At 44.5% G+C, this 27,331-nt stretch overlaps 1 protein-coding gene across 6 annotated transcripts in view; it reads left to right on the forward strand.

Annotated features, from left to right (window-relative positions):
* Nucleotides 1-8,777: 8,777 nt before the first annotated feature.
* LOC106850304 (uncharacterized) overlaps nucleotides 8,778-27,331 on the forward strand; it is a 98,724-nt gene continuing 80,170 nt past the window's right edge. For 4 of the 6 annotated variants that reach the window (XR_015805771.1, XR_015805769.1, XR_015805768.1 and 1 more), the window contains exons 1-2: nucleotides 8,778-9,157; nucleotides 9,328-9,505. Coding sequence is in view for 2 of the 6 variants with exons in the window: in XM_088171007.1 (XP_088027133.1) it covers nucleotides 9,153-9,157; nucleotides 9,328-9,505 (183 nt within the window). In the remaining 4 variants the exon portion in view is untranslated. The remainder of the gene's footprint in view (nucleotides 9,158-9,327; nucleotides 9,506-27,331) is intronic. The other 2 variants (XR_015805770.1, XM_088171006.1) reach the window with 1 other exon arrangement.

The following is a 27,331-nucleotide window of genomic DNA, read 5'->3' on the forward strand; positions in this document are numbered from 1 at the left end:
GCAGGGCTCTCTGGATAAGTACCTTCATTCACGGCTCACTTTTGAAACTAAGCTCAGCGGTTTGACAAGCTTCAAGAGATCCAAAGCATTGTCAGTATGAGGGAAACGCATAATGTCAAAAACATTTGACAAACCTGGTCTAAAGAAGGCATTAGACAGCATAATGATGGAACTATTTAACTCCATGGCACAGCCCAGTCTGCTGCTCCCAGCAGAGATGCAGTTTTTGTAAAAGCTTCCTTTGAAAGAACTGCTGAAGCCAAAATGGGCTTTGCACAGACAGATTGCATGGAGGAAACCCTTCCAGAGGAGTTTGACTGAAGTCCTGTTCCTTGTTTTTGGGATTCCCAAGCAAATCCCAAACAACCATTGGGGGGGAAGGAATATATGCAACTGAAATATTAAATTTATTCAAGTAGAGGAACAAACACCCTTCAACACTTCAAAACAACCTTTAAAAGGAACATGCAGATCCTGCCACTTCAGAAAGGTTGAGGATTTAAATGGGTTAGGTGAAAGTGCACTGGAATACAGTCAGTGTTCAGGAGTTATCCTCTTACTAATTTGGAGATTAGGGGGGAAAAAGGAGTTTAAGCCTTCTTAATATTCTACCTTCACATCTCATATGTGAAAGTTTAAGAGTTTCTCTTTGCTCTATGCTTTTTGATGGGGTAGAGGGGAATAGAGGTGCAAGATTTATTGGAAAGGTATGTTTCTTTTACTGCCTGTTTAAATGGGAATAGTGGTACACGTTCTTCCCAGGTGGAAATGTGCTGCTGAATTTAATGAAGGTGCTACCACTTGGTTGTCCAGGGAAAGTGAGATCTGGAGCCATGTGCTGCAATTTTTTGTTGTTGCAGAAATTGCAGGTTTTGCAGAGAACTCATTTACCTGCTTTGCAGTATTTGGGGGTTTTTCACCTGACTCCTCAGAATGCTGAGAATAAACCAATAATCTTTCTGAATCAGTTGCTGGTTGCTTTTTTGAAACCACAAGACCAGACTCCCCTCTTGTGTAAACAGGCACAGATGTGTGAGATAGCAGGAATTATGCAGTGCTCCCCTCCAAAGGCTGCCCTACCACTTTGGATGGCTCTCCAGCAGAATGAAGCTTCTGATGAAACACTGGAAAAGACAAGGAGACTGACAGATTTCCCTCTGACCAGTATTTCAGCTCAGCTTGCATAATGCAGGGGTTATCTTGTGCAAACTGCTCTGGCCACACCTGCAGTGGTTCTTTGTGCCCTTTTGCTAAGCTGATTTTCAGTATTCCTCCCACACACGAGGATTTTCTGTGGGACAAAGCCAAGTGGGGCAGAGAGAATGACTCTGCTGCCAACCAGCCTCTGGTCCTTTCCCCCACTGGCTGTGAATGGTCACAGGCAAGGAACTCTAATGACAAAATGATCAGTGGTGCAGGGGAATGATGTGATGTGCAGACTTGTGAACACAGAGGAAGGGATCTGTGCTCGTGTGTCAGCCATGAAAAACCTGAGAATCCACTCCCAGCATGAAGATATTCAAAAGCATACTTTCAGGATTAGTATATTAGATAACAAGAATTGAAGGAGAAACTCTTTTTTTATAGGAAAGTGAAGGTAGGATTTGGAATCTGATGTCAGGAATTGTTAAACAAAATGCCACTCAGACACAGCTGCTTTGTCAGCAACATCTACACATCTATTTTTCTTTTGTGAGGTACTGCAGAGATGCTTATGATAAAATTAGATATTTTGGTGCCATTGTTGCATACAGAATATGAGAGGGGAGAATGTTTGGAAGAAGGAACTGAAATAATAATAAAAAAAATTATTAAAACCATCGGGATAGCCAAGTTGAATAAAAACAGCTGAGGACCTGACTCATTTTGTGAAGTCTGTGGCACACCAGATGCATGCACATGTATTGTGCTTACTGCCCTGTGGGAGCAGCTGAAAGAAAGAAAAAAGACATTTCCAGAACAATACTGGCATAAGACATGTATTGTTATACTAACCCCCTGATACATTCTGGTTTTAGGGTAATTGTGTGCGTGTTTGGTGTTTGAAGGAGACAGGAGAGATACTGCAATGAGTCACTTCTTCTTTCCCTCCTTCTTTCCCTCCTGGCTTTGCACCATGGGAAAGGCTGGTGCTACTCCAAAATGTTTTCCTCACTGTACCACAAAGACATGCATTGACATTTTTAATACATTTTAAGGTCACGTGGGACCTTTTTACTTCACTTGACATAATCCAGTTGAGCAAATGCTCCCTGAGAGAGGGATGTCCTGACTGCCCAGGGTGAGCCAGCCATCCCACAGCTCCCCAGCTCTCCCTCCACCTACTGCTCCCCCCGCCAGCACAAGCAGCTCATTGATTCTGACGTCCTTTCCCTTTGGTTTTTTTGGGATTTCTGTCTTCTGTAAAGGACAAAAGAGCAGCCCACTTTAGTGCCGACTATCCAGGAGATAAGCCTGAACTGTTGGAATTTCTATCAGGATGCAGGTGCCTGGGATTTTTCCTCACAGGGGTGCCTTCCTGGAGCTGTGCTCTGGACCTGAAATCTTGGCCACAAGGAAAGTGAAGGGAAGGTTTCCATTAATTCTAAAGGGGAAAAAGCCTTAGCTGATGAGGCAGACACAAAAGTGATGTATTCTATTTCTACTCTACATGATTAATATGGGGAACCAAATGTCTGTATCAAATTCAGGGTCTGTTGTAGTTATGCCAAGTTTCAGGGCTCAGACAGCTGGCAACCAGTAAGGAATTTATTTGGAAATTCAAGCCATTAGCAAATGACCTTTTACTACCTTCCCCCTTTTCTTAGCCATTTTCCCCCTCTTCTTTTATTTATTCCTATTCCGTTTGCAGAGGATTTTTCACAATTATTTTGAGACATTTTTGTTTGTACTGCAGAGGAGATAAAGCAGAGGAGCTGCTGGGGATCCTGCTACACCTCACTGCCTGGCTCTTCAAAGGGAAGCTCTGGTGAAACGTTTCTGTGGCCAGAGAGCAAAACGAGTTCCATGGGAACAGCTTCATTTCCTTTGATGTTTGGTGGACTTGGCAGTTCAGCATCCCTTGATTCACCAGCTTGGCAGAGAGCCGGGATGCCTCCAAAGCAGGTCAAGGCTGTCATAATTCGACAGTGGAACAAACCCACTCTCAGATGTGTTTCATAACAGCAGCTGAGCATTTCCCTGCCCGGGGAGAGGCTGGGTCCCAGTGGCACATGCCAGAGAGAGGGGGGGAAGCCCTGGCTCAGCATTTCCTGGTCCCCAGCCCCATCTCAGCTCCCAGCTGTGCTCACAGCAGGCACCACAGTTCTGCAGCCCAGCCCAGCAGCCTCACTGTGGCTGCACAAGTGGAAAAAAAGCCCACGGGAGAAATAAATTCATTGCTGCAGCAGGACAGCTGTGTGGCACAGGGAAATCTGCAGCTTGTCAGCTCCTGATGCTGTTTCTGGGTCAGCCTTGCTCAGGAGAACCAGCTTTGGTGGTCAGCGACTGGCTGTGCAGTAGTGTCTTCTTTTGGAAGGAAAATATCTCCCAAATCTGCATTGATTGCATGGCCCCACCTCTCTGATCAATAACAGTGATGAAGAGACAAATGAAATGCAGAGACACGTTCTTCTGGGCCTAGGTGGGAAGCATGTTTGCCTCCTTTATTCCCCAGAACTGGCCATTGCCCTAGGGCTTATTTTGGGCTAAAGGAACCTAAATAGACAACATTATCAGGGGTGGGGATTTCAGGGTTCAAAGGGCTGTTACATCAAGAGAAGTGTTCAGTGATCTGTAGGAGTAAATATGATGGTGCCTGAGTCCATGGAGGTTGGTCAGCTCCTCACAAGTGGCTCTTGTCTGTGTTGGTGCTGGCTCTGCATGCAGTGAAGGGACAGCACTGCTCCCCCAGCTGAGCTCCTGTGTCCCCGTGTGATGGATGGACTGCCTGAGTGTAATTCTGTGCTGAGAGAGCTCCTTTCAGGCTTCCCTCCTCATTCTACAAGGTTAATTGGCCTGAGTTGGAAGCCTCGGGATATAAAAGCAAAATGCCAGCATGCCATACATTGGAACTAATAATAAAAAGGGTTAATTATCTTGAAACTGGGAGCTGTTGGAGCTGAATGAAGTGAGATAGCAGATTAGAGTGTGTCTGCCTGCGTGTGTGGGAGGAAGGTGTGGAGGATGTTTATTTACAATTATTCCCTTTCTGGAGAGCTGGTGCAAATCCATGCTCCCTCACCCTGTTCAAAAGTCAATAAGAATCCTTCTTGGCTTTGGTTTTGTTGCTGTTTCACTTAACCTTTAAACTTTACCTTTTGGGTAAGCCAGGAATCAGTGAATCAAAACAGTTTGGACGTGTCTGAGTAAAAGTCAAAACCCCAAGCCTCAGCTGTGATATCTATTGCACTGGAGCACTGGCTGGTTTTGGTACTCAGAGGTTTGCAGCACTCAGGTGCCTGCTGAGACCCCAGGATGCTGCAGCATCCCAGGGCAGCCCCCACTGCTGATTTGAATGAGCTGTTTTTGCAAAGTCATCTCTGGTTTTCTTATGTCCTCCACAGAGTGGGGAATTAGGTTGTGATATTGCAGATTTTTCCCTTTCATCTGAAAGTGCTAGAGGTCTTGAACCAAAGGCAGCTGGCCACTTTCCATGCACCCCACAGGACCTCCACCACCAGGACTGGTCTCACCCTGGCAACCCTCCCCGTTGTACAATTTGAACAAGTACACATTGAACAAGTGTTCCAAGTACAATCCCCCAAACCCCAACTTTTCTCTTGCAGCCTCTTGCCCTGCCCTTCCTGAGGTGGTTTATCTGGGGATCCACCATGGTCTCTCTGTGTTCTTACCTTTACCCGTGATCAATAGGTTACAGAAATTTAAACGAGAAATCCTATATATCTTTTTTAAATGAGGAGCAGGGTCTGTGACTGCAGAGCAGCTGTGACTGCCTAGAGCTACCTGTGAGCAGGATTTAAGCCCTCAGTGATGGGCTTGGCACAGTCATGCTGTATTTCAAAGTTTCCTGGGTGGAGAGAGTGAAGTAAGCTGTGAGTCTCTGGCTTCAGCCTTTCTTCTGAGCCAGGTAATTCCCTTTGAACGAAGTTTCGGTGCAGGGATGTTATTTCTGAGAGCTGAGATTGCTGAAGATTTCTCTGAGCATCTGTGGTGCTGGGGTGTATGGTGGAATAAAACTAATTTCTCTCCCACGGGGCATATGCCAGAAGGGGCACAGTGGTGGGGTAGGGTCGCTGTACCTTGGAGCAAACATCAGCCAGACTGTGAGTTTTTGCTAAGAGAAATATGATAGAAATATTTGTAGATATTTAACCATTATGCTGTGCTGTGTTCCTGCTGTGCAACACACTAAACACCTCATCTTTAGAACATGCTTGGGGCGAGGATGAGCAGAGAAGAGGGAGGCAGCTGTTGGAATGAGATGAGAGGGAAATGTCATTGAGCTTGGAGCTGCAGGAAAGAGCTATGGCCATGGCAGTGAAGGAAACTGAGTTCCCTGGCTACATTTGGTGCAAGTGGAAAGGTGTTCTGCTGCATTCGTGCCATCTTTGCTAGTCATTTATCCAATTTTCACCTCTTCCTAAGCTGTCAGCTTCACAGTATACACTTTCAGGAGTAAGCACTGTGCTCACAGCTTCTGTGCTGTGAAAATCTGAAAACTTGATGTCAACTTAAAAAATGTTATTCTGCAAGAAAAGGGGGGTAAAAAAGAGAAGAAAGAAAAAAGGAAGAGGTGTCCAAATCATCTCAATCTGTGGAAATAGGAGTTTAAAACTATGACCAACCCATGTTAGCTCCCTCAGGATGAACTCAAATCTAGAGTGTTACTGGTTTTAATAACATGCTGAGATTATGTAGCAGAGACGTGGGTGCCATAATTTCTTTGCAGAGCACACATTAAAAACGGGTATTTTGGCTTGCACCACAATGCTGCATAATGACAGTGTTATGTTCTGTGCCAGCAATTCAATGGGATGCTCCTTTCTTTGGATCACATATCTGTTATCCCTGCAGACAATGAGTATCTGATACAAAATAGAAGTGATGGATGCCAAGTGAACCAGAGAGTGGGGAGAAGATACTGTGGTTCATTGACTAACCAAATTACTTTGGGGGTATTTAAATGCATCTCTAGCTTTTTATTCTGCATGGGCTATTATAGATGAATTCTGTGATGATTCAGCCTTGGAAAAATTAACCTGTTCTGTTCCATGTGAGATGCTGAGTGTGATGGTGTGGTGACAGATTACAAAGCAGTTTCCAGGATAAAAAGGTCCTGATGAAATTTTTTTAACATTTATAATTTCATTTTAGTAGAGCAGTGTAGCTGTTTATGCTTAAAAACTGAGCTAAGACTGAGGAAACAGGAGCTGCACAGCTTTAGGCAGCAAACAGTGAGCACTACATTAATGCATTCACTTGGCTTTATCCCCCATTTCATTCCTGGGTTTGCCATTCCACCACGACAGAAACTGAAGCTGATGATTTTGCTGCAGAAAAAGCAAAGCAGCTGCTAACTGAAGCAGGGAAAATCCCTCACCAAGTTATCTGTAAATAAGAAAATGAAACCCTGGATTGGCATTGCTGATGCTTGCACCCATCTTGTATTTTGCTCTGAGGAGATTGTAACAGATCAGTTTGTTTGCAAAGACTTTGGCATGAACAGAGAATTAGAGGTCGGTGGCAAAGAATGTGCATGAAAATACATTTTGAACTTTTACATATAAATACACTGCAAACTTTTTCTCTGAGAGTGGCCAAAATAAGACACCACCATCTGTGTGTATCTTGTCCAAATAATTGAACAAGAGGCTGCATTTCCAGTATCAAATACCAAATTCCTTGTGAACTGCTCTGACTGTCACAAAAAGTATTCAGACTTATGGTAAATCTGTTTGGAAAATCTCATGTTGCTTTTATGCTATTTGAGCAAGCAGCTCAGCCTTTCATACAAACTTGCAGAAAATAGAAGCCATCTGATTATCAGGAAAACTGTCTTAGCCACTATTAGAAAAGAATTTCTAAGCAAAAAAAAATATTTTAAAATAAACTTTTATATTGGCAAATAGGGTGCACAGACCAAGGCAATGCAGAGGCATTTTTGGAGCACACTGGGGTTTTTCTGAGAGGTGTTTGCAGCTGGATTTTGCTGCAGGCAGCTTATTGTCATGCAGAGACTGTGACCTGGTGTGCTTGTTGTTGCCTCAAATGAGTTTATGGTCGACCATGAACTCTTTACGATGTTTGGCTAAAACCCATCAACCAGTTAACCTGGAAGCTGCTGTGTGCTCCTCTGCAGCTGTTGAATTAAGATGAAGGCAAAATAAAGTTGAACTTAAAGAGGCCTGGGAGGCTGAGGAGCTGAAAACCATAAACATGGAGAATTATTTTTGCAGATATGCATGTATAAGCTGACAAGTAAAGCCTTTAAATTGAAATGTGCTGTCAGTGAGGTGTAGTCAAATAATTATTGAAATCCAAGGAGTGGGAGAATATATAGTAAAACAGGAATATTGGTTGGCAGGAAGCCAACGGGGGGCAATTGGAGCCTTCCCTGCCCACAGCTGTAACCCACCTCCAGCCATTGCCATTAGCCCAAATTGCTGTCTATTGGACTGTAAAGTGTTACACGTTCCATTTAATTAACACCTTAAATTTGATCTTGATGGTGTGGGAGCTCCTGGAGAAAATGAAACAAATTTACAACGTGTGTGAACAAAGGCAGCCCCTGTGAGGGGGTGGAAACCAGCAGAATTGCCATGGAAATGTTAAAGTGCTTTGCTGGAGCAAGGGGAAGAGCCAGGTGAGGTCTGCAGGCTCGCTGGGCAGAGCTGGAGGTTCTGCCTGGTTTTGGTGAGAGCCAGGATGGGTGGGTGATGGTCTCAGCCCAGACCTTGAGCTGTTCTCCAGGTTGATGTCCCACCATCCCAAACTTTCTCCTGCTGAGGGGGACAGCTCTCTCCAAACCTAAAAGCACCAGGAATGACACTGAGCATTGAGCATTAATGATTAATCAACAAAGTAATTATCATTCCCAGAGCAGGCTCTTAGGAGCATTCCTGTCAGGACGAGCAAGGGCTGAGAAAGGAGATTTAGTATGCAGCAAACACGAGCTGTTTCCCACGCTGCCTGCCACCAGATGACATTGGAGAAGGTTCTGATGTTCCAGAGCAGGATAAAAACTTCTGTGCGTAATTGTGGTCTGGTGACCAATGACAAAAGTCTTTCAAAAGAGATGAACTTGAATTTAAAAACAGAATGGAGTTGATTTTCTGTGGACCAACATGTGTATCCACTACTGGAGGCCTCTAAAAACATGTGGGGTTGTTTGACAAGAAGTATGTACATAAGGTTAGGTCTGCTTTGGGAAGAATGATGTATTAAGTAATTCCTTCTTTCCAGCCCAGTATCTGATTATTACCATTAGTCTCACCAAAGATGCCTGGGAAAAGAAAATTCCAGATTATTTTCATATAAACATGTTGTTCTTGCTTCTTTTATCAGGAAATGGTAATTTCTTAAGTAGTTCAAGGTGCAGAATATATTCCATGTGGACACATCCTGGCTTTGGGATGGCAGGGGCTGCTTTGCTCCCTCACTGGGTGTTCCCTGGTGGGCAGAGCTGTGTGCTCCCCACCAAAACACCTTTCCCTTGGGTTTTGAAAATCCTGCCTCTTCCAGCTGCTGTGAGCTGAACCACCACTACCCTTCTCAGGTCCCACCTTGGATTCCTGCTTGTATTCCACAATAGACTGGCTCTCTTTGTGGCTCAGCAAGATGCTGGTATTCCCCACATTCTCAGATTTTCTATCCCCAGTATGTACCGTAGCCATGGCATCAGTTCTGGCTGCTTTTTAGGGGGCAGTTTAGGGGTTTCTTTTAGGGAAATATTTTCTGCATTCTCTGCCTGCACGTCAGCTCAAAATCGGCATGGTTGGTGCCACACAGGAGCATCCAGCAGCTGAAGGCTGCCCAGGGCATCAGTATGGGGGAGACATCCCTTGGTGCCCAGCACAGATGGGATCCGTGGCTCTGGAAGGGAACTCCTCCCCGTGTTTGTGGCATCACTCGCATTCTCGGCAGAGAATCCTCGGCGTCTCCATGGGAACAAGGCTCGGCTCCAGCGAGACACAGCTCAGGGCGAGCCGGCGATGGGGTGAGTGTGGGGGGAGAGCAGGAGTGCTCCTCTCAGCTTCCCTCTACCCCCACAATAATCACATGCAAGTTGCCTAAACGAAGAACTTAAGTTTCCTTCTTTTTTGGGTTTGTTTTGGGGTTTTTTTGTTTGTTTGTTTCTTTCTTTTTTGTTTTTAATGAATAAATCAGTGGATGCTCGGTGCCCTGGGAGCCTGGGGCAGGTCCAGCAACACCTGTGGGATCCAAGGTCAAAGGGGCTTCAGCTTCCCTGTGGAAGTCATGGAATCATGGAGTCCAAAGCACCACGACCAAGGAGCTCAGTAAAGACATCAGGCAGCATCTAATGGCCACATTTGTGGCTTTTAAGGTAATTTTTCAGGGGATTTGCTGCTGGTAGAGTGAGATCCATAATGACAATCCTGGTGCTTTCCTTTTCGTATCCTGTATTTCTGCAATGTCAACCACAGAACTGGTGTTGTAAGTAGAGGGCACACAGGAGAAATAAATTAGTTAGTACAAATTGGTAAATCTCTCTCCAGGTTTCCAGAAGTGACACAGGTGATACCAGCTTTTGCTGCTTCAGCAGATGTGTAACAGCTGGCTGTAGTGGGTGTGTCCCATGGCTCTCAGAGCACTCACACAAATTGTCTCAGTTCCTGTCAATCTTTTCTCCCAGGTTTTTCCATGATAAGAAGTCAATGTAAGACAGAGTTCAACTGTACATGGACTTCTCCTAAATTTTCATTCCCCCTCAACACAACAACCCTACAAGTGTAGGGTCCAAACCACTTTAAGCATTTTCTCCCTAGTGAATGGCCATGTTTGAGGACATGTTCAATCACAAGTGAACAAACATGCTTCAGTGCTACCCCACGGAGAGGCTTCCCTAAACCAGCTCTTGCTGCCCTGGTTTTAGTGGGAGCTGCAGGAGAAATGTTTTTTTCAGAAATGTTAATGCAAGAAACATTCCCTCCTGTCACGCCTTCCACACCCTTTCTTTCATGGGAATATTTTTTTTCAGATTTTATCATCTGCATGGCTAAAGGATGAACCAAAGTCAGTTGGGTTGGCAGAGTCCTTCCCACAGACTTAAATGAGCTTTGGGTAATCACCCAGTGCACTGGGGTGTCAGAGCTGTGCTGAGAGGTCTCAGAGCACTCAGAAATGAGCTATTTGGCTATCAAATGGCAGAGCATTTTGGATCAATGACTTCCTTTCATTTCCTTCGTCCTTTCTATTCCCTTCAGAACAATTGCTATTTCTCACTACTTTTTTTTTTTTTTAATTTTTATTTTGTCTGTTCTTTATTATTGTTTTCTGCAAATAGTGGGGAAAAAAATCCATCTAAAGCAAAGAGTATGCACCAACTATTGCCTTCCCCCTCAGCAGAAATCATTTGGGAGCACTGTTTTATGCCTGCATATATATATATGTGTGTGTATGTATAAATATATATAGTTATAGCTTTCAAGCAGTGAATTGAGACAAAACTGAACTTTCATCTGTGTTTGCTGCTCAACATGTGTGATAATTGCAAAAATATACTTCTTGGAGTGAGAAAATGGCAGAGATTTTAGGCAGCTGGATCAATTATTTTTCACAAATTGGATTGGTCTGTTCTGATATCCTGCCAGGCTGCTGTAGGCGGGGAGGGAGCTCACTTTCACATGGGGGTGTGCAAGTCAGACACGAATCTGTGGAAAATCTCTGTGGGACATGCACATCCTCCTTCAAACTTCACATCTCCACCATCACATCGTGAAATTGAGTGAAGAGATTGATCCATTAAACCAGTTTGCTAATTCCTTCCCTGAAGCTGAATCTGGGCAGAATTCCCAGTCACTAAACTTTGTCAGCTAATCCTTGCGAGTCCTGCAGGCAGAATGAAAATTCTCCCCAGCTTTTCCCTCATAGGGCCCAGCCCTCTATAAATAAAGTTCATGGAGAAAGCCCAGTCATGCTGACTTTAGGGAACACTGTTCTGCTTTCACAGTTACACCCAGTATGGGACTGGGACCAAAACCTCAGAGCCACAAAATTTCCATCCTTTGGGATGGTCAAATGTGTGTTTATCTCTTGGTGCTCAGGCTTCCCAGCCGTCCTCCAACCTTGTCTGCACATGGTCTGAATCTGGGCAGTGCAGGGAAGGGAGGGTTTGATCACACAAGCTCTGCCTGTCCATGGACACACACTGTGAGACACACAGTGCTGCCCCTGTGCTTCTCTGGATCCAGGCACAGCTTCTGGTGAAGGTCTGAGAGGGACCTGGGGTGGAGCTGTGCTGGAAATTCAGGATTTGGGGCACTGGCCTCAGGGGAGCTGGTGGCATTCAGGTGCCATGTGCTTCAGCCCCATAAAGAAAACATGGAAAAGCAATAATGATGAGGATAAGAATACTTTGTCCATCCAAGGATCTCAGTGGTAGTACACTGACTCCAGTCTGTTCCTGGTAGTCAGCTTTTGATTTTAGACTCTTTGACAGCAGCAGAAGTGCAGTTTAGCTCAGTTTTCCTCCTCTTCCATCAGCACCAGCCTCCTTCGTTAGGAATGAAAATATTAGCAAAATGAGTTGAGTGTGGGAGGAGGCTTCCAAGAGATGGTTTTGTTGTGTAACCATCTCTTTGCCAAGAACAATAATTTCCTTGCAGGACATCAAGCTGGATACCCTCAGTGTATATTTGCACCTCTGGGGACAAGTCACACTTCAAGTCCCTTCTGAGAAGGGGGAGAGAAGAAGGAAAGAAGAGCATCCAATTTCACATGCCCTGGAGAGCTGCAACTCCCTTCCTTCCTTCCTTCCTTCCTTCCTTCCTTCCTTCCTTCCTTCCTTCCTTCCTTCCTGACAGGGAATGGTTTGGGGTGCTTTCAAAGCATCTGTGACTCTCTGGGATTGTATTTTCCCGCATTTGTGAAAAAGCCTGAGACTGTCCAGCCTCTCTGCTGCTCACGCCATTGTGGCACATGCTGGACTTTGCCAATAAAAGAGCCATGGCGAGTGTCCTGGGCAGGTGTAGCCCTCGTGGTTGCCCTGAAGGCAATGGGAGGAGCTGAGAGCTGGCCCCTGTGCCTGCTGCAGCAGAGCACATGTGCGTGGATTATGTGATATGAATCCTAATCAGAGATTATCTGCATCACTCAGTGATACCGACTCAGCCCCTGCGCTGGGTTTTCCTCTTGTTTCCAGGCCTGAAATTTGGAGGTGTCCTGGTTTTGTGTGGGCAGGTTCTTGCTGCCAGACTGAACAGAGAAAGCAGGGTTTGGAATGAGAGGGCACCTGGGACAAGGCACATGCCAGCTCTTTTCTAAGCCCATTTCTATTTTGCTACACTGAACAGTGGGACAAAAACAACATTTGTCAAAATAATGATTCATCTCCTGTCTAATATCATGAAGACACCATCTGATTTTTTTCTCTTTCTGGTTTTATTTTAGCAGAGGAGTTTACCTTATTAAAACAAAATAAGCCTGTTAGTGAGCTGAGGGTAGTGTTGTTTGAAGGTGGATTCAGAGAGTTGCACTGCATCCTTTTTTTTGTCATGCTGAGTGATTTTGGCCAAGACTCTTGCCCTTATATGTCATCATATCTTTGCTTGTAAAATGAAGACAAAAGTGCTGTATTCAGCTGAAAGGACCTTTTTTATTCAAAGGGTTTTGCAATACACAGAGTAAAGGGCTGTAGAAGGACAGATAAATGACAAGTGGTAAAGCAAAGTAAAAGACACAAGCCTTTGTAACCATATGCAAAAAATTATTTGGAGTCACCAGATGGCAGGATTCTAGACCAAATTTGTTTTTGTTCTACAAATCAAAACATGGCATCTTTTACAAATGTCTGTCAAGTGAGGCGTGGATCTTATTAAATGCCAGGAGTGTTAGAGTGTCACCACAAAAGGTCCAGGTGCAGATAGTCTGGGATATGATGAATAACCAGTGACGTGCTGCTGGGCATGCTGGTTGTGGGGAGTGCAGGTGGCTTCAGAAGCAAGCAGCACTGGGCAGTGCAAGCTGTGTGCTCCCAGGATGGCCACCGAGGTGGGGTGTTTTTCTGGAAGAGTTGCAAGCTGTGTGCTCCCAGGATGGCCACCGAGGTGGGGTGTTTTTCTGGAAGAGGTGCTGCAGCCCAGGCAGGACACAGTGCTTGGAAGTGCTCTAGCTGGAGATGAGGCCACCAGGGCAGCTGATTGCCATGTTCTCTGCACCCTTTCCTATGTGCAAACCTGGGGTGTGTCAGCTGTAGACCTGAACAGTCGTTTTTCTAGATGGCAATAAAATAATATGCATTTTCCAATTACCAGTGCGGGCAGCATCATTTCATTTTTCATTGCCTGGATAATTAGCAGTGCTCAGGCCACTGTGGCCCTTCTAAAGAGGCAGGAAGAAATGGATAGGCCTTCTGTGGGATGTCTTTGCTAGCAGTTTTCTTTCCCTTTAATAGAAGACATCAAAAGAGATCACAGAGAACTTACAGTAGAGACTAAATGTGCAGCACCAGGATAAATAAGGCACACAGTCTTTAGGATTTAGAGGACATCCCTTCATTTTTGTTCAGTGCAGTCCAGTCTCTCCTTTTCCAGTTTTCGTGACGGATCTGACAAAGACAATCTTCTCTTTTAATGCTGAGCCGCGAGTACTGCCAGACGCTCTGTTCTGTCAGAGCTCATAGTTTTGATCAAACCAAACCAATTATCCCACCAGACTGATAGTTTACCATGTGGAGAGTGTCCATCTTACAAGACCCTGCTGGAGTATTATTTTTTTTTTTTAATGTACATATGTATTTTTAGCCCTACACCATTATTACTCTGCTAGAGAGCAAATGACACGCTGCAGAGGAGGTAAACTGCCTTCAGCCAAATAAAGACTTAATTGTGGCACAAGCAATTCAACACATATAATAGAAGACAAGTGCATTCAGTCTGGAAGATCGATGATGTTGACAGCTTTTGAAAATTGTAAAATGTAACTGTTATTAGAGCAAGGTGGTGGGTGAGAAACAACATGGCCAAAAGTAGATCTTGTCAGCTAGGCAAAAAAATATTTATCTCTTGAATGACTTGAGAGTTGTTGAAGAGGAAATATATCTAGTTTGGATCTGCTGGTCGGGTGTGAGATGCCTGGGAGCTGGTCACAGAATACCTTTTGGAAATATAAACCTGCTGGGCTGTAAAAATGAGAGTGAAATCAGGACAGAGCTCGGCAATGTTACAGTGTTACTTCTGTGGGGTTCTATGCAGCACATCTGAGGATTATTTATTTTCCCTGTAATTGCTGAAGAAGTGGTTAGGCTGGTGAGATTTATTCCCAGGTACCACAGAGGCTGTGCAGGGAGAGCTTTCAGAGCTGGTCTCAGCACACCCTGTGAGCAGGCTCCTGTAAATGAAGGAGGACTTTCAGCCCAGAAAAGGAAGGAGAAGGACATTGCAGTAAAAATAATCTAGGCTGCTTTGCAAGTAATTTAAAAGCTCGAAAAGAGTTGCCTTTTTTTTTTTTTTTTAAGAGCCTGTTGGAAAGTGTTCATCAATGGAATTTTTTTAAAGGTCGCAAATTTCCTGAAAGGAAATTACTCCTCATTCTGAGACTCTCAAATCCACTGTCACTCCATCACTCTCCTAATGGGTGGCACTCTTAAAGGCACTTGGCTTTAACTTTTCAGCTCTTCTAGCAGCATTGCCCTCTTTCCTTGCAGTGCTTTTGTGGTTTTTTCCAGCCCTCTCCAATTCTGACACAGTTGTCGGCCTCCTTCACAAGGAGCCGCCTCTGACTCTTCTCCAGGGCTCCCGTGTGAGCTCTCTCATGCTTTTATACCTCACGTCTGCTGATGAGTCCTTCGAGACATTTTTTTAAATGCCTTTTGTGCTCCTTGCAGGCTCTTTGCTCTGAGCTCCTCTCCACTGTGCCCCTCTGCCTTCCCTGCTGGAACCCAAGCACGCTCCCTCTTGAGCCTTTCCTATTCCTAGCTGCAAAAGATGATGTGTTGAAGTGATATGCCAAATTTGAACATAGAAGGACTTGCATAGGGCTGACTTTTTTTAAAAGCCCATCTCACATAATTATTTTTCTTTGTTACATGGTGTTTCCCTTTGTTGTGGCTTTTCTTAATTAGTTTACTTGCTTCTGTAAACACACAGAAGAAAGGATTAACTCATCTCTGAATTGATTTCCACACATGCAATAGAAAGCATGGTGGAAATGACACTGGAAATGGAACATTATATGGTGTGATAAATAGTAATTTGGAGGTATATTAACCTGCTTCCTTTAGGTAAAGAAATGTCTTATATAATAACTGTCCTTATTCCGGAGCTGACATTTCCTCCTGATGAAGCATTTATCTTATGGCTTGATTATCTTTCTGTGAAAACATTTCACCTCTGACCTTTGCAGATGCTATAGTGGGCTGTGCTTTCACACTGACTGGCAGCTTGCGGTGGCATGAGGGCAATTGGGAATATGAGGTGTTCTGCCTACCCTAAATCATTGAGGTGGTGACAACTTGTTGAAAAGCTCGTTGATGAAACCTAATTCCCTTCCTTTCAAGGAAAGATAACTTATCTAGCACAGTAAAATGGGTTGATTAAAAGAAAACGGAGTGGAAGCGTGGAGTGGGATGGAGAGAGGGATGCAGTGCTCCCCAGGGCTGCTGAGGGTAATCCCTCCTGGAGGGTGACAGCTCAGGGGTGACAACCTGCTTTGTGCCCGAGCTTCAGTGCTGCCAGAGAGACCTGGACACACAGCAAAACAGTGCTGGAACAAAGCCAGGTGCACTGTTGGTGTCTGCTGCTTTGGGAAGTCAGACCTCCTCTGGACTTCCCCTGGCTTCCTCTGATGAGCAGAGAAAATGGTTTATTTCTCTAGGAAACGTGAAAGGCCGTGGGAGTAAGCTGCACCATTTTTGTATTGTGATTATTCACTGCTATATGCAGCCAGAAAAGGGGTGAAGCAGGACTAGGGATAACTCCAGCCTCTCCCAAGGGCAGGCTGTGCACACACAGCCTTTTCTCTCACCCTGGTCACTCGAGGGTGAGCTCTGTCCATAGCACAGCTCCTGCTGAAGCCACTTTGGGATCTCATAAAGTCAGAATACCAGCACCCTGCCTTAATTTCTTTTGCAGTTCCTGCCTGACTTGCATAACATAAAGGCTGTCTTTAAAGTCTCCACATACAAGGAAACGTGAAATGTACCCATGCTTCTGGGACTACTTTATATCCAACCAGTGAACCCTTCTACAAAAACTGCAAAAAATGAAAACATCCACAGAAGATGCATCTCTGGCTTGGTGCCATCTGACAGAGTCAAAAGCCACTGGGTGTGCCCTGCATCACCAGCATGGCTGCAGAGGGCCTAGGGCCAAGGCTGTGTGTGCAGATGGACTCTGAGTGACCCTTGTGCACCCTGCTAACAGCACCATGAAATCACTGTGTCCCACATTTGCATCTGACCCACCCAGAGAGATAACTTTGACCTTGTTAGGCTTTGTAGTTGGCTTACATTTCCTTTCTTTGTACTCTACAGCCTGGTTTATCATACTGTCATGACCCTGAAGAGACCAGAACTTGATGCACTGTTCTCTTCCCACCTCCTGCTGGAGGGAGAGCCTGGCTTCTGCAAGAGGGAAATCAGGATCAGGAGAGACACGTGTCCTTGCAAAGCTTTCTCTGTAAGGAGAGAGGTGGCCTGATGGTGAACTGCTGTGTCTCATTAAAAAGAGCCCAGACAAAGCCACAGGAATGACTGAGAGAACTGGATTCCCTTGGATTATTGTGCCTTTGAGCTTTTAGTATGAGATGGTTTTCCAGATGTGCTCCAGTGGCAGTGAGGGCACAGTTCCTGCAGTGTGCCTGCCTGTACCTCCATCCCTCTGGAACAGCATTCAGAGAGAGTGCTCTGTAGTGCTTGGGTTTGCAGGAGTTTTAGGAATATATGTGTACACTTTTTTACATTAGCAAGTACTAATTCTGGAAGATGAGCCTTGAGCCAGAAGGGTTGCATTGCTTTTTCCTTCTGGTTGTCTGTTCCACCGCCCACAGCTGCCTCAAGCAGAGAATTTGGTGTTGCAAAGACAAACCCACCACTCGGGGAACATTTCATTGTGCCAAAGCACAGTGATGTGGGAATCACCTTGTACCTGGGAGCTAAAAATATCCCTATGGGTCGGGCCACTGAACACTTCAGAGATGAGAGCTGGGTGTTGAATATGACTCAGATTTTGTGACAGGCTGGTGCAGTGGCAGAAGGTCAGGTGTGATGTGTTTGCAGGAGCCTGTGCTGTTGAAGACACCCAGAGTAGTTTTTTGTGCCTGTTTCTGTGTGTACAAGGGAGCTCATTACCCAAGCCAGAGCACTGGGCCCTTCTCAGTAGAAGCAAACCAGCAGCACTGCTGCTGCCCTGGTGCCCTGGCAGCTCATTACAGCACACCTATGGCAGAGCTGAGCACATCCATCATTCTGACATTGGATCCCACATCCTGCAGGGTCCTGTTGAGTCACCCAGAGTTGTTTAGGTTTAGATCTGTTATTTTCACCCAACAAACAGCAGCCTCTAAGGAAAAAAGGTCTCTCTCCTCCTCCTGCCTGCTGCCTGGTCACTTCCACGTTATAGTATGAGGAAAAGTGAGTTTTAATCCTACAAAAGAGTTCTCTAAACTACACAAAACCAAGTCTAATTTCACAGAAGATACCTTGGAGGTCTCACACTGGTTACTGTGGTGTGGCCATTTCAGGTGGAGGACACTACCCCAGGTACACCAGTGCTGGGGGTAGCTCAGTCAAGCATGGAAAACCACAGCAGGGAAATGCCAACGTGATGATGGCCAAAGGCATGCTAAAGCTGAATATTGAGGGGACAATCAAATTATAGCTGTCAGGACAGAGCTGTAAGCTGTGGACTGTTGTTTTTAAAGGGGCTGTGTTGGTGGTACTGAGGGGAAGTGTGTGTGCAGGGCAGTCTGAGCTTGGGACTCATTTACATGGCAAAGGCAGCAGTTCGGGTGTGGAGAGGATTCCCCACAAGGGACAGTGTTTGCAAACACAATCAGAATTAATATATTGGGTAAATAAACTTCAGACGTGCTCTGCTCTGGATTAAATGATCTGCAAGAGATGAGAATCCTAGAGAGTTGAAAATGCAAGAAAAGTTCTGAGCTTGGTTTTACTTATGCTAGTAAGAATCACGAATATATCTGTGAAAGTTGATGGATTGATGCTTATGTGACAGTTGTGTAAATGAGAGGATTTGGTCCCTGCAGTCTGTCAGAGGAGAGTGTGATATTACCAAGAGCTGTCCTTTATGAGCTTTTTCCACATGCTGGAAAACTCTGTTAACAAAATGTAACATTTTTTGAGAAATATTAATCAATTGGGCCAATTTCCTTTCTCTTATTTTTTAAAATGTTTATAGCAAAGCATCTCCTTAATCCCTACACTCAGAGCTCTCAGTAGTAAGTATGATGATGACTGATGATGAGACCTGAGAGTCCAAATTCCTTGACAGGCACAAAAGGCTCCTTGGTGCTTGGTCTGCCAGACAGGTTCCCATCTTGCCTTTCCAACCCAGAGCTGCTCCAGGGCTCTCTGAGCTAAGCTGAGCTCCCAGACTGCTTGGAAAGAAAGATGCCAGCAGCTCCTTCTTGAATTTTTTTGTTCCAAATTCAAAGATCCCTCAGCACCCACATCCAGGTATTGCTGGGGAGCTGAGCCCTGTGGGATGCAGGCTGTGAGTGCTCTGCCCCAAATCAGCACCCTACACATTTTGTGAAGCTGCAATGGCCCTGTCCCCACCACTGACACGTGGCACACCCCAAGCCCTGCCTGCAGGACTGACTGGGTTTTGTCAGCCTTTTGCCTTCTCTTCAGGCACTGTTGAGGTGAGCAGGAATTGTAATCACTTTCTGCCGCTTCCTTCCAATTAGTGGTCTCTCTTTTGTGCATCCTAAAATCGGTCTCCTGTGACATTTGCATGTCTAGATGACATTAACATTTCCAAACTGGCATGGAGCAATGCCATGGCTCAGCAACACAACCACCTGATGTGCTTGTTTTAGCCAAAATGAGGGTACACATGTGTGTGCTGGGGAGGTGCAGAGGGGAATGCCTGAGATGAGTAATTGCTTGGGGATTTTAACCCAATTAAGACCAGTTAATGGACTTGTGAGGTGGATAATTTGTAAATATTATCAGAAGTTGGAAGTGTTTAATTGAAAATATCTGTAAGTTCCTGAGTCGATATGGGCTCCTGTAGCTATGAGGTGTCTAGGGAGCAACAGGATTTTGTATAATCATCCCTTTCCTGTACCTGATGACTGAGCACATTTTGTTAGGGCTTCCTCATCTTTTGCAGCAGACACGAAGCCAAGGTCCTGACCATGTGTGGTCAGAGAGGTCCCATGGTATTTGGAGCAGCACTGCTCTGGCCAGGTTCCAAATTGGGTAATTACATTACATTTCCCTAAATTCCCCCTGTAGTTTCCACTGGATATATTTCTCTTTTTCACATCCTGCCCGAACCCATACTTTAGCTCTGTAACTAATTAATTTAAGTGCTTTGAAAGTATAAAATGCTATGTCAGTGCTGTGAGTACTATTATTACTGGTGCCCCAGTGTGATGTTGAACAGCTGTAATGGGCCAGCCCCAGAGGGAGCTGTATCAGAGAAGAGACATCCTTTGGAAGAGCTTTGAGGCTCATTGCAAGACACTGTATTAACCTGCAACAAAATAATGTCCCTGGTAAAAGGAACAGGCATGTGGACAGCATTTATTGAACTTTAAAAATTTGAATCTTCTTCTCTTAATCTTCTTGAATGAAACAGTTTAACTAACATATTCTTGTGATGATGATTTACTCTCAGTTACCCACACAGAGATTAGCATCTCCTTGCACTAAGAACTGTATAAACTGTAGTGAGGGTTGGAGTTTATAATTGAAATAAATCATATGGGCAAGGAGATGAAAACAGAACTAGTCATCCCAAACTAGGCTGCACAGATCAACATTTTTTATTCCCCTTTGTAATCCAGGTTTCAGGTTAGCTGGTTTGTAGAATCCTCACAGGCAGCATTTCAAAGTCGGAGCTTCTCAAAGAACAGGAGCAGCACGTAAATGGGGTGAAAGCTCAATAGAAAGCTGCTCCTGGAGAAGCAGTGGGCAGGGGCTGATGCGGGGAATACTTTCAGAACTTTGGCTGCACCTTTGGGAAGACCAGCAATTCTCCTCTGAGTTGCACATCTGGCCAAACACCAGCCCCAGCCAGGGCAGCAGTGGCTGTCCCATGGCCACATGTCACTTCATTGGCACCAGCTCAGGAGCTTGGCCTGAATTTCAGAGGTGCTTAGCTCTTAGAAGTCAGAGTTTAAACTGCAGGATCTCTTGAGATGACCAAATACAGCTTTGCTGGTCTCCCTTCAGGAGCTGTTTTTTTCCAGTGGGAATAAATGTCTTTACTCTATAAGGGGTTTACAGCCTACACTGCTGGGGTGAGAACATCACAGCAGAAGGGCATTCGGTTTTCTCAGTTGTTTTTCTGAACAGATATGGAAAGAAGGATAGCAGAGGGGTTACAGGGGAGAGGGGGCAGCAGAGCAGGGCTGGTCCTGCCCAGGATGGAGCTGCCATGGTTTTGTTGGCACGAGTCTCACCCCAACTGCAGGACCTTGATTATTTATATTTTTCAGTCTCTGGCCAGAGGTGGTGGGCTGCAGTTTAGTTTTCCCTCAGAGCTAAAGCTCGGATCCAAAAGCACTCATATTTCTTCACCCATTTTCCTCCTTTCCTTGCTCTGTTTCTTGTATGCCTGATGCTGCCTTGCTGCTTGAGGCTGGGGTTGAGGTTTTTAGGGAGTGGGAGTGAAGCACAAGGGCCACACTGGCAGATAACAGAACTCCTGTCCCAGGAGCCTCTACATCACCCTGGAGCAGCTGTCACCATCGTCCTCAGGCTGTGGGACGAGAGGGTGTGAAGGCACGTGTGCCAGCAATGGCACTGCTGCTTTCCATTTCTCGTGCTGAAATATTCACTCTTTTCACCTCTGTGTCATAAGGAATTGACACAGGGAGTTGATCAGCCCCAGAAAAGCATTGCTCCAGTGAGTCTAAACACAAGAACTTAAATTTGAATTTAATGCTCAGCATATAGCCCAGACCATCTTGGGTCAGTGTGTGCAGGACTCTGCAGTCTCCTTACCTGCTCTTGCATTTATTTAGTTTGCTCATTCAGTGCTCCATAGCCTCTGTAATTATTATATCTCTTGTTTTAATACAAAGGAACATACTTACTTCAAGGGGAGTTATTATTTTAAAGGGATGAAACTCAAGCCTGAGGAAATTGCAAGGATGCAGTCTGCCATCTGTTTAGCTGCTTTGGTTATGGTTGGCTTTATGAAAGCCATTTTGCTCAGGAGGATGAACTGGATGTGAGTGGTTGACAATGACATTTAGAAGAGACAATCTGGCAAATGAGAAACTACGGGAATCTCCTGTGGACTGTTAAATACCGAGTAAAATATGAATAGTGCTGTGTTATTACTAAAATGAGCTATTTTTAATGATCCCACTTATAACCCACCAGACCTCTGATGTGACAGTTAGCAACAGCACTCAAAAAAACATGAATAATAAAGAAAGCAGTTTAAAGGTTGGACTATATATTAATTTTTATTCTGGCATGGGTCTCAGGTGTTTCTAATGAAGAAAGATAATTGCACAAAGAGCTAACAAGAAAATCATGGATTTCTCCCTCCCACCTGAAAGTTATTGATTTAATTTAGTGTAATGATGCAGAGAAAAACCAAACAAGTTTGATTAAAATTTTCTGTGCTGTTTTTAAACAGCAGCAGAGAGCTGTGCTCACACTAGGTGAGGAAAAGGAAATAATTTTCAGATTAATAGCCACTAAAGAAAATGCTCAACAAGATTTAGTAGAGTTACACTTTTTTGGTTTAGCAGTCTAGGGTAATTGGCACTCCAGAATTTTAAAAGTCCGGATGAGATTAGTGTCTCTGGTTAACAGATGTTAATTTTTAATAAACCTTGAATTAACAATAAGGAGTAATAGACCACAACAAATATAGGAATACAATGTTCTAGTTGAGAGAGAGAGCTGAAAGTCAAGGAGTCCTTTTTGGCCCCAGCCCAGGTTCTAGCTGAATAGGTTTGCCTCTGAACAATTGAGCAACTCAGGTTGCTCCAACAATTTTCAGCTGATGAAAGAGATGAGTCTCTCATCTCCTTGCCAAGCTTAGCCCAAGGGAGAAGGTTAGATATGCTCAGTGATTTGGGCATTTTCAAGGTAGCTGCCACCCTTTCTGCCATTTGGTAAGACCCAGGGTGACATCAGTATCCCAGGGCTGTTTGGCTTCTGTCCTGCACAGTGTGGAGTGGAAACCTAGGCAACATCTCCAGCTTGGAATGAGTGAGCCACAGGATATACCTACCATGGAACTGTGCTTTAAATATTGTCCATGCATCTGCATCAGGGCTGCAAGCAGACACCTCTCTCCAGCTGGATCAGCATCTCGGTTTGCTCACCTAGATTGTGAGCAACTGACATTAAAAAAAAATTTAAAAAAGGAAATTAGACCAAATTTTGTCTTTTATGTTTGAGTCTCGGTGGAGAAAATACAGAAATTGTGCTGGAAGCAAGGATCAGGACCCAGGAGTGGGATTCAATGCATTGCAGGAATTGTAAAATGTGTTGTGAGGCTCAGAACAGATGTCAGTGCCTTTACTGACACGGCTGCTTCTTTCCCTGTGGTGATGTGGCTCCTCCTGCACTGTGGCATTGGCAGAGTGCTGTGCTGTGCTGGCAAACCCTACTGTCCCCCAGGGCAGGGAGGGCTCTGGGTTAGCAGATGCCAAGCCCTGAATCAGGAAACCAAAGGGTAACTGGGCCAGGAACAGCTTGGGGATGTGTTAGTGCTTGGGAGCATCCTTAAGGAAGGGGAAATCACCACCCAGGATAGATAAAGAGCCTTTGGTGGCTTTGAAGAAACTATTCCTTGCCACTGAGAATAAAAAAGCTCTTTAGGTTTCTTTCCTGTTCTCAGTCCCTCTGTGTTTGAGAGGGAAGATGCCTCCATATGGTCCTGGCAGGGAAGCTGGGAGTGCTGTGGGGAAGGCATGACTGGAGAGGAGAGGAGCTGGTGCTGAGTGCTGGGCTGCCCCAGCCCCTGTTTGTGTGGCACAAAGGGGGAGACAGAGCTCCAGGGGTGCCCTGTGCCCTTTGCACCTCCTTGGCTCTCCCTGTGTCCCTCTCTTGGTGCATCCTTTCAGCCTCTTCCACCAGTTGTAGCTGGTGAACTGGTGATTTATGCACTAACTTATATTTTTGCAGGGTTTTGACCAAGACCTTGTCTCCATCCAAAAAAAATTAAGGGGGATGATTTCCAAACCAGACACTCATGAGTATAATCCTTATTTATGTGAGAACTTCCACAGGCCTAAGCTTTTTACTGCCACTGCATTTGTAGTGCCCTTAATGGCTGCAGGTACACAGCAGGCAGACCTTCAGAAGAACAACACCATCACTCAAGTTCAGGAATCCTTTCCCAAGCAGATGTTGAAGGATTTGCCAGGACCTCATGATAGCTACACCTGGAAACCTCTGAATGTGATTTAAAGAGATTCATGGAGTTGTAATTAACTCAGAACTGCCAGGCACAAATACAGTCCAAGGAAATAATATTCCAGCTTCTCAGTGCTTAAATGGAAAAATGAATTAATCCTTGGCAATTACTGAGTTAAAAGACTTAACTCATGACTTCAAATACTCCCACACAATCTTGTTTCCAAAGCTTTCATTAGCTGAGCTAATAATTACTACTACAATTAGAGATGTGAGGTATTAAAGAGTCCAAGATAATAAAACATATGTAGTTATTAAAAAAATTTACCATTCAGTTTTGCAGTGTGAAAGAAATTCACCTTGTCTCTTGTTTGGAAACGTTCCATATCCACACAATACTTTTTTTTTTTCACAGTAAAATGGTCTCATTTGCTGTTACAAAGCATCCCAAGAGAGCCCCAAACCAGTTCTTTGCTGTCTCCTTGTGTTTACCTGGGGCAGCCTGTGGTTGACATCAGAGGTCTAAATTTGTGGAAAGGATTTTTTTTCTGGAGGATATGCGTGAAGAAGGAATGTCTGATGGTTTCTGACGGGGTCTTGTATCACCATAGATGTGATTTTTCATTCATTTCCTTGTTTTTGTCCTGTTTAATACAAAGGCAATTCAGTGTTGGTAATTGAGGGAATGACATCAAATGCTGAACTAGGCCAACACTGGGATCTCAAACAATCGTGTCTTTATGGCAAAGCATCTCTCCCCAGAGAGGAGGGTTCTCAGCAGAAAGGAAAGCTTGGAGAAAGGAAGACGTGGGTGGGAAGGGAGTCACGAAGATGCAGAGGGTGCTTGTCAGTTTGAATTGTTTGGGAGTTTGCCTGGTGGAGAACAAGGGAAGGGGGAAGAAATTGACTCCTTTTTAAAATATTTGATATGGTATTCTCATGTACAGAGCAGCCCAACTTCAATCAGGCCGAGGGTTAACAAATGCAAATAGACTGTTTAGTCAGATCTTAAACAGATACGCTGGTTTTTTCTTTTTTTTCTTTTTTTTTTTTTTTTTTGGCTTGTTACCATAATTATCTCTTGCCAAGAAAACATGGAAAAATGCTGCTTTGCATCAATGCAAAGTGATTTTTTTTAAATATTCGCTCCCTAACTTTTGGGTTAGACACTCAATAGGAAAAACAGTTATTTGCAGGATCGTGGTGTGTCTTGGATACCCTCTGGCTACCCCAGGACACGAACACTCACCCAGCAGGGCTTGCACAGCCACTCCCAGGGCAAGCAAGGGACCCTGGTGCAAGGCCAGTGGAAACTGGGATGCAGCCTCTGGGAGCAGTGAGGGCTTGCTCTGTGATCATTAATACCCTCCGTGTGTGTGGGGTGCTCCTGGGTCCATAACTGAAGGTTATTCCTTAGCTTTGTACAGACTCTTTTAGGAAAAGAATGAGAAAGCAGTGATCTCGATTTTGTTTAGCAAAAAGCAGGGAGGCAGAGGATCAAGAGAAAGATACCTGGAGAACATGAGTGAAATGAGTTATCTGGAAGTTGCTCTGCAACTATTTTTTTTTTTCCTCCATTGAATGGAGTGTGTACGTGCATGAGCATCCGTGTGTGCATAACTCAGCAGCCCTGGGCAAGGGGAACTGGGAAATTCACTGGGCTGTGGCAAAAGGCAAGAAGTTACAAGGAGGGGACAAATGCACCTTGAGGTCCTCTCTCCTCCCTGCCCATGGGCTGATGGACACTCTGGGATACAGTTTTGCTTTCGGCGGGGATGGACTTTACATAAAATCTTATCTTTATGGCTTGTCTTGCCATTTTAGTTTGTTGGTGATGGCTCATGTCAGAAATTCTCATTGGGTGGGTCTCCTAGCTGCAAAAAGCCCCAATTAGTGGCAATTCTTTAGTATAAAGCTTCAAGGTTTTGGGGAGCAGCAATAGAGAAACAGGCTTAAACCAAAATCAGAACATGCCTAGGCACTGAAATCCTCTGCCCTTGTTTTTCTTGGACACTGCAGCCTGTCTTTGTGGTAACAGTCATTAGGCAAAGCATTTGCAATAATTTATTTGATGCATTTTGTCCAATTTTACTTTTCCTAATTGTACTAAAAGAGTGTTTGATGTCTCTGCATTTTGTTTTTTATATTCAAATCAGATCCGAAGCATTGTGCCAGCACATTCCTGCCTGTTGGGGCTATGGATAAACTATTCACTCTGACTATTTACCATTCAATAGTCAGTCTTCCAACCCCATGATTGAGAAACCATGTGATCTAATACTAATTTTGGTCCTTGGCTGACTCTCTGAAAAGCCTACAGAGAGGAAAAGAGATTTCCAGCTTTTCCTAGCAGCCTCACTCAGTAGGAGTCCTTCCATGAACTTGATTTTCCAACCTCAACAATTCTGTGATCTGTGGTATCTCTAGAAAACTTTTCAACTAACGTTTTTATTAACACAGACCTCTTATAAATATTTGAGGAAAACCCATAAAAAGGGTCACAAACTGAAGCAGTTTCATGGGCTTTGCTCACATCACTGAACATTGGTATATGTTTTCCAAGCTGTGATGTTGATGGCTTTTCATCTGATTCATCTGATTCATCTGATTTCCATACAATAAAAAAAGGAATTGTTTTTCTCTAACTGTAGGCAATTGGATGAGCCATAAGTCAGAATTAAAATGTGATTATCTGTTATAAAGATCTCAGATTCCTTTCAAACTTTCATTATTTACAATCCTTTTCTTGGTGACATTTCAATTCTCTGGAAATTATGTTCTAAATTGTACCTAACATGCTCACCACCCACATGTAACACATGCAATAAGCTTATAAGATAGAAAAGGTGAATGTTTCCATTTTAAATTTGATTTTTAATGAGATTTTGGAGTGTAGGGTGAGTATTTTGCTAAAATATATGGCAGAGATTGCACAGCAAGACTCTAACAAGGCTTTCAATGGCAGTAATCTGCAATGTTATTTTTCTGCCATCTGGGTAAAATCCACCCCGTTCTCTCCAAAGCATTGTAAAGGTTCTCTGCGTAGGAGAAGTGTACAAGGTCAGCAAAGCAGGAATCTCATCTCAAACCAGCCCTGAGGCTGCTGCCGCGGTTGTTGCAGGGGGAAGGAGTGGCTGCTGAATGGGAGAGCCCCAGATTTCCTCCTGGTCCCCAGTATTGTGTGGAAGCTGCTGGGCTTTTCCCACTTGAGTATAAATAGTGTAGTAATATGAGTATAACCTATGGGAGCAGTAACAATGTGGAAAAGGGCACATCATGAATGGATTTTGCATTCATAGCCCTTGCAGCAGGGCTGAGCTGGATCCACGTGGAGCCTCATCCCTCCTGGTCCCTCCCTCCCTCCCCACAGTGGTTCCCCACAGCTTTATCCCCAGCACAGCAGGGCTCTGCTCCTTACCCACTTCAGCACACTTTTCTCAAAAATGAAACCACGTCCTCTTTTTCAGAAGAAAACATATGTTGAGGGGAAAAAATAATTAAAAATTTTCATTGGATCAAAGTCTGATCTCTGCTGCTTTGGCTTGACCCTGAGGTAAATTTGTGGTATTGAAGCCAAGGGCTCCAGTTATTCCGTTTTTCTTTAGTTGTAAAAGAGCACAGATTCTGACCTATTAT

Source organism: Sturnus vulgaris, chromosome 10, assembly GCF_052056855.1.
Source record: "Sturnus vulgaris isolate bStuVul1 chromosome 10, bStuVul1.hap1, whole genome shotgun sequence".
Lineage (NCBI taxonomy): Eukaryota > Metazoa > Chordata > Aves > Passeriformes > Sturnidae > Sturnus > Sturnus vulgaris.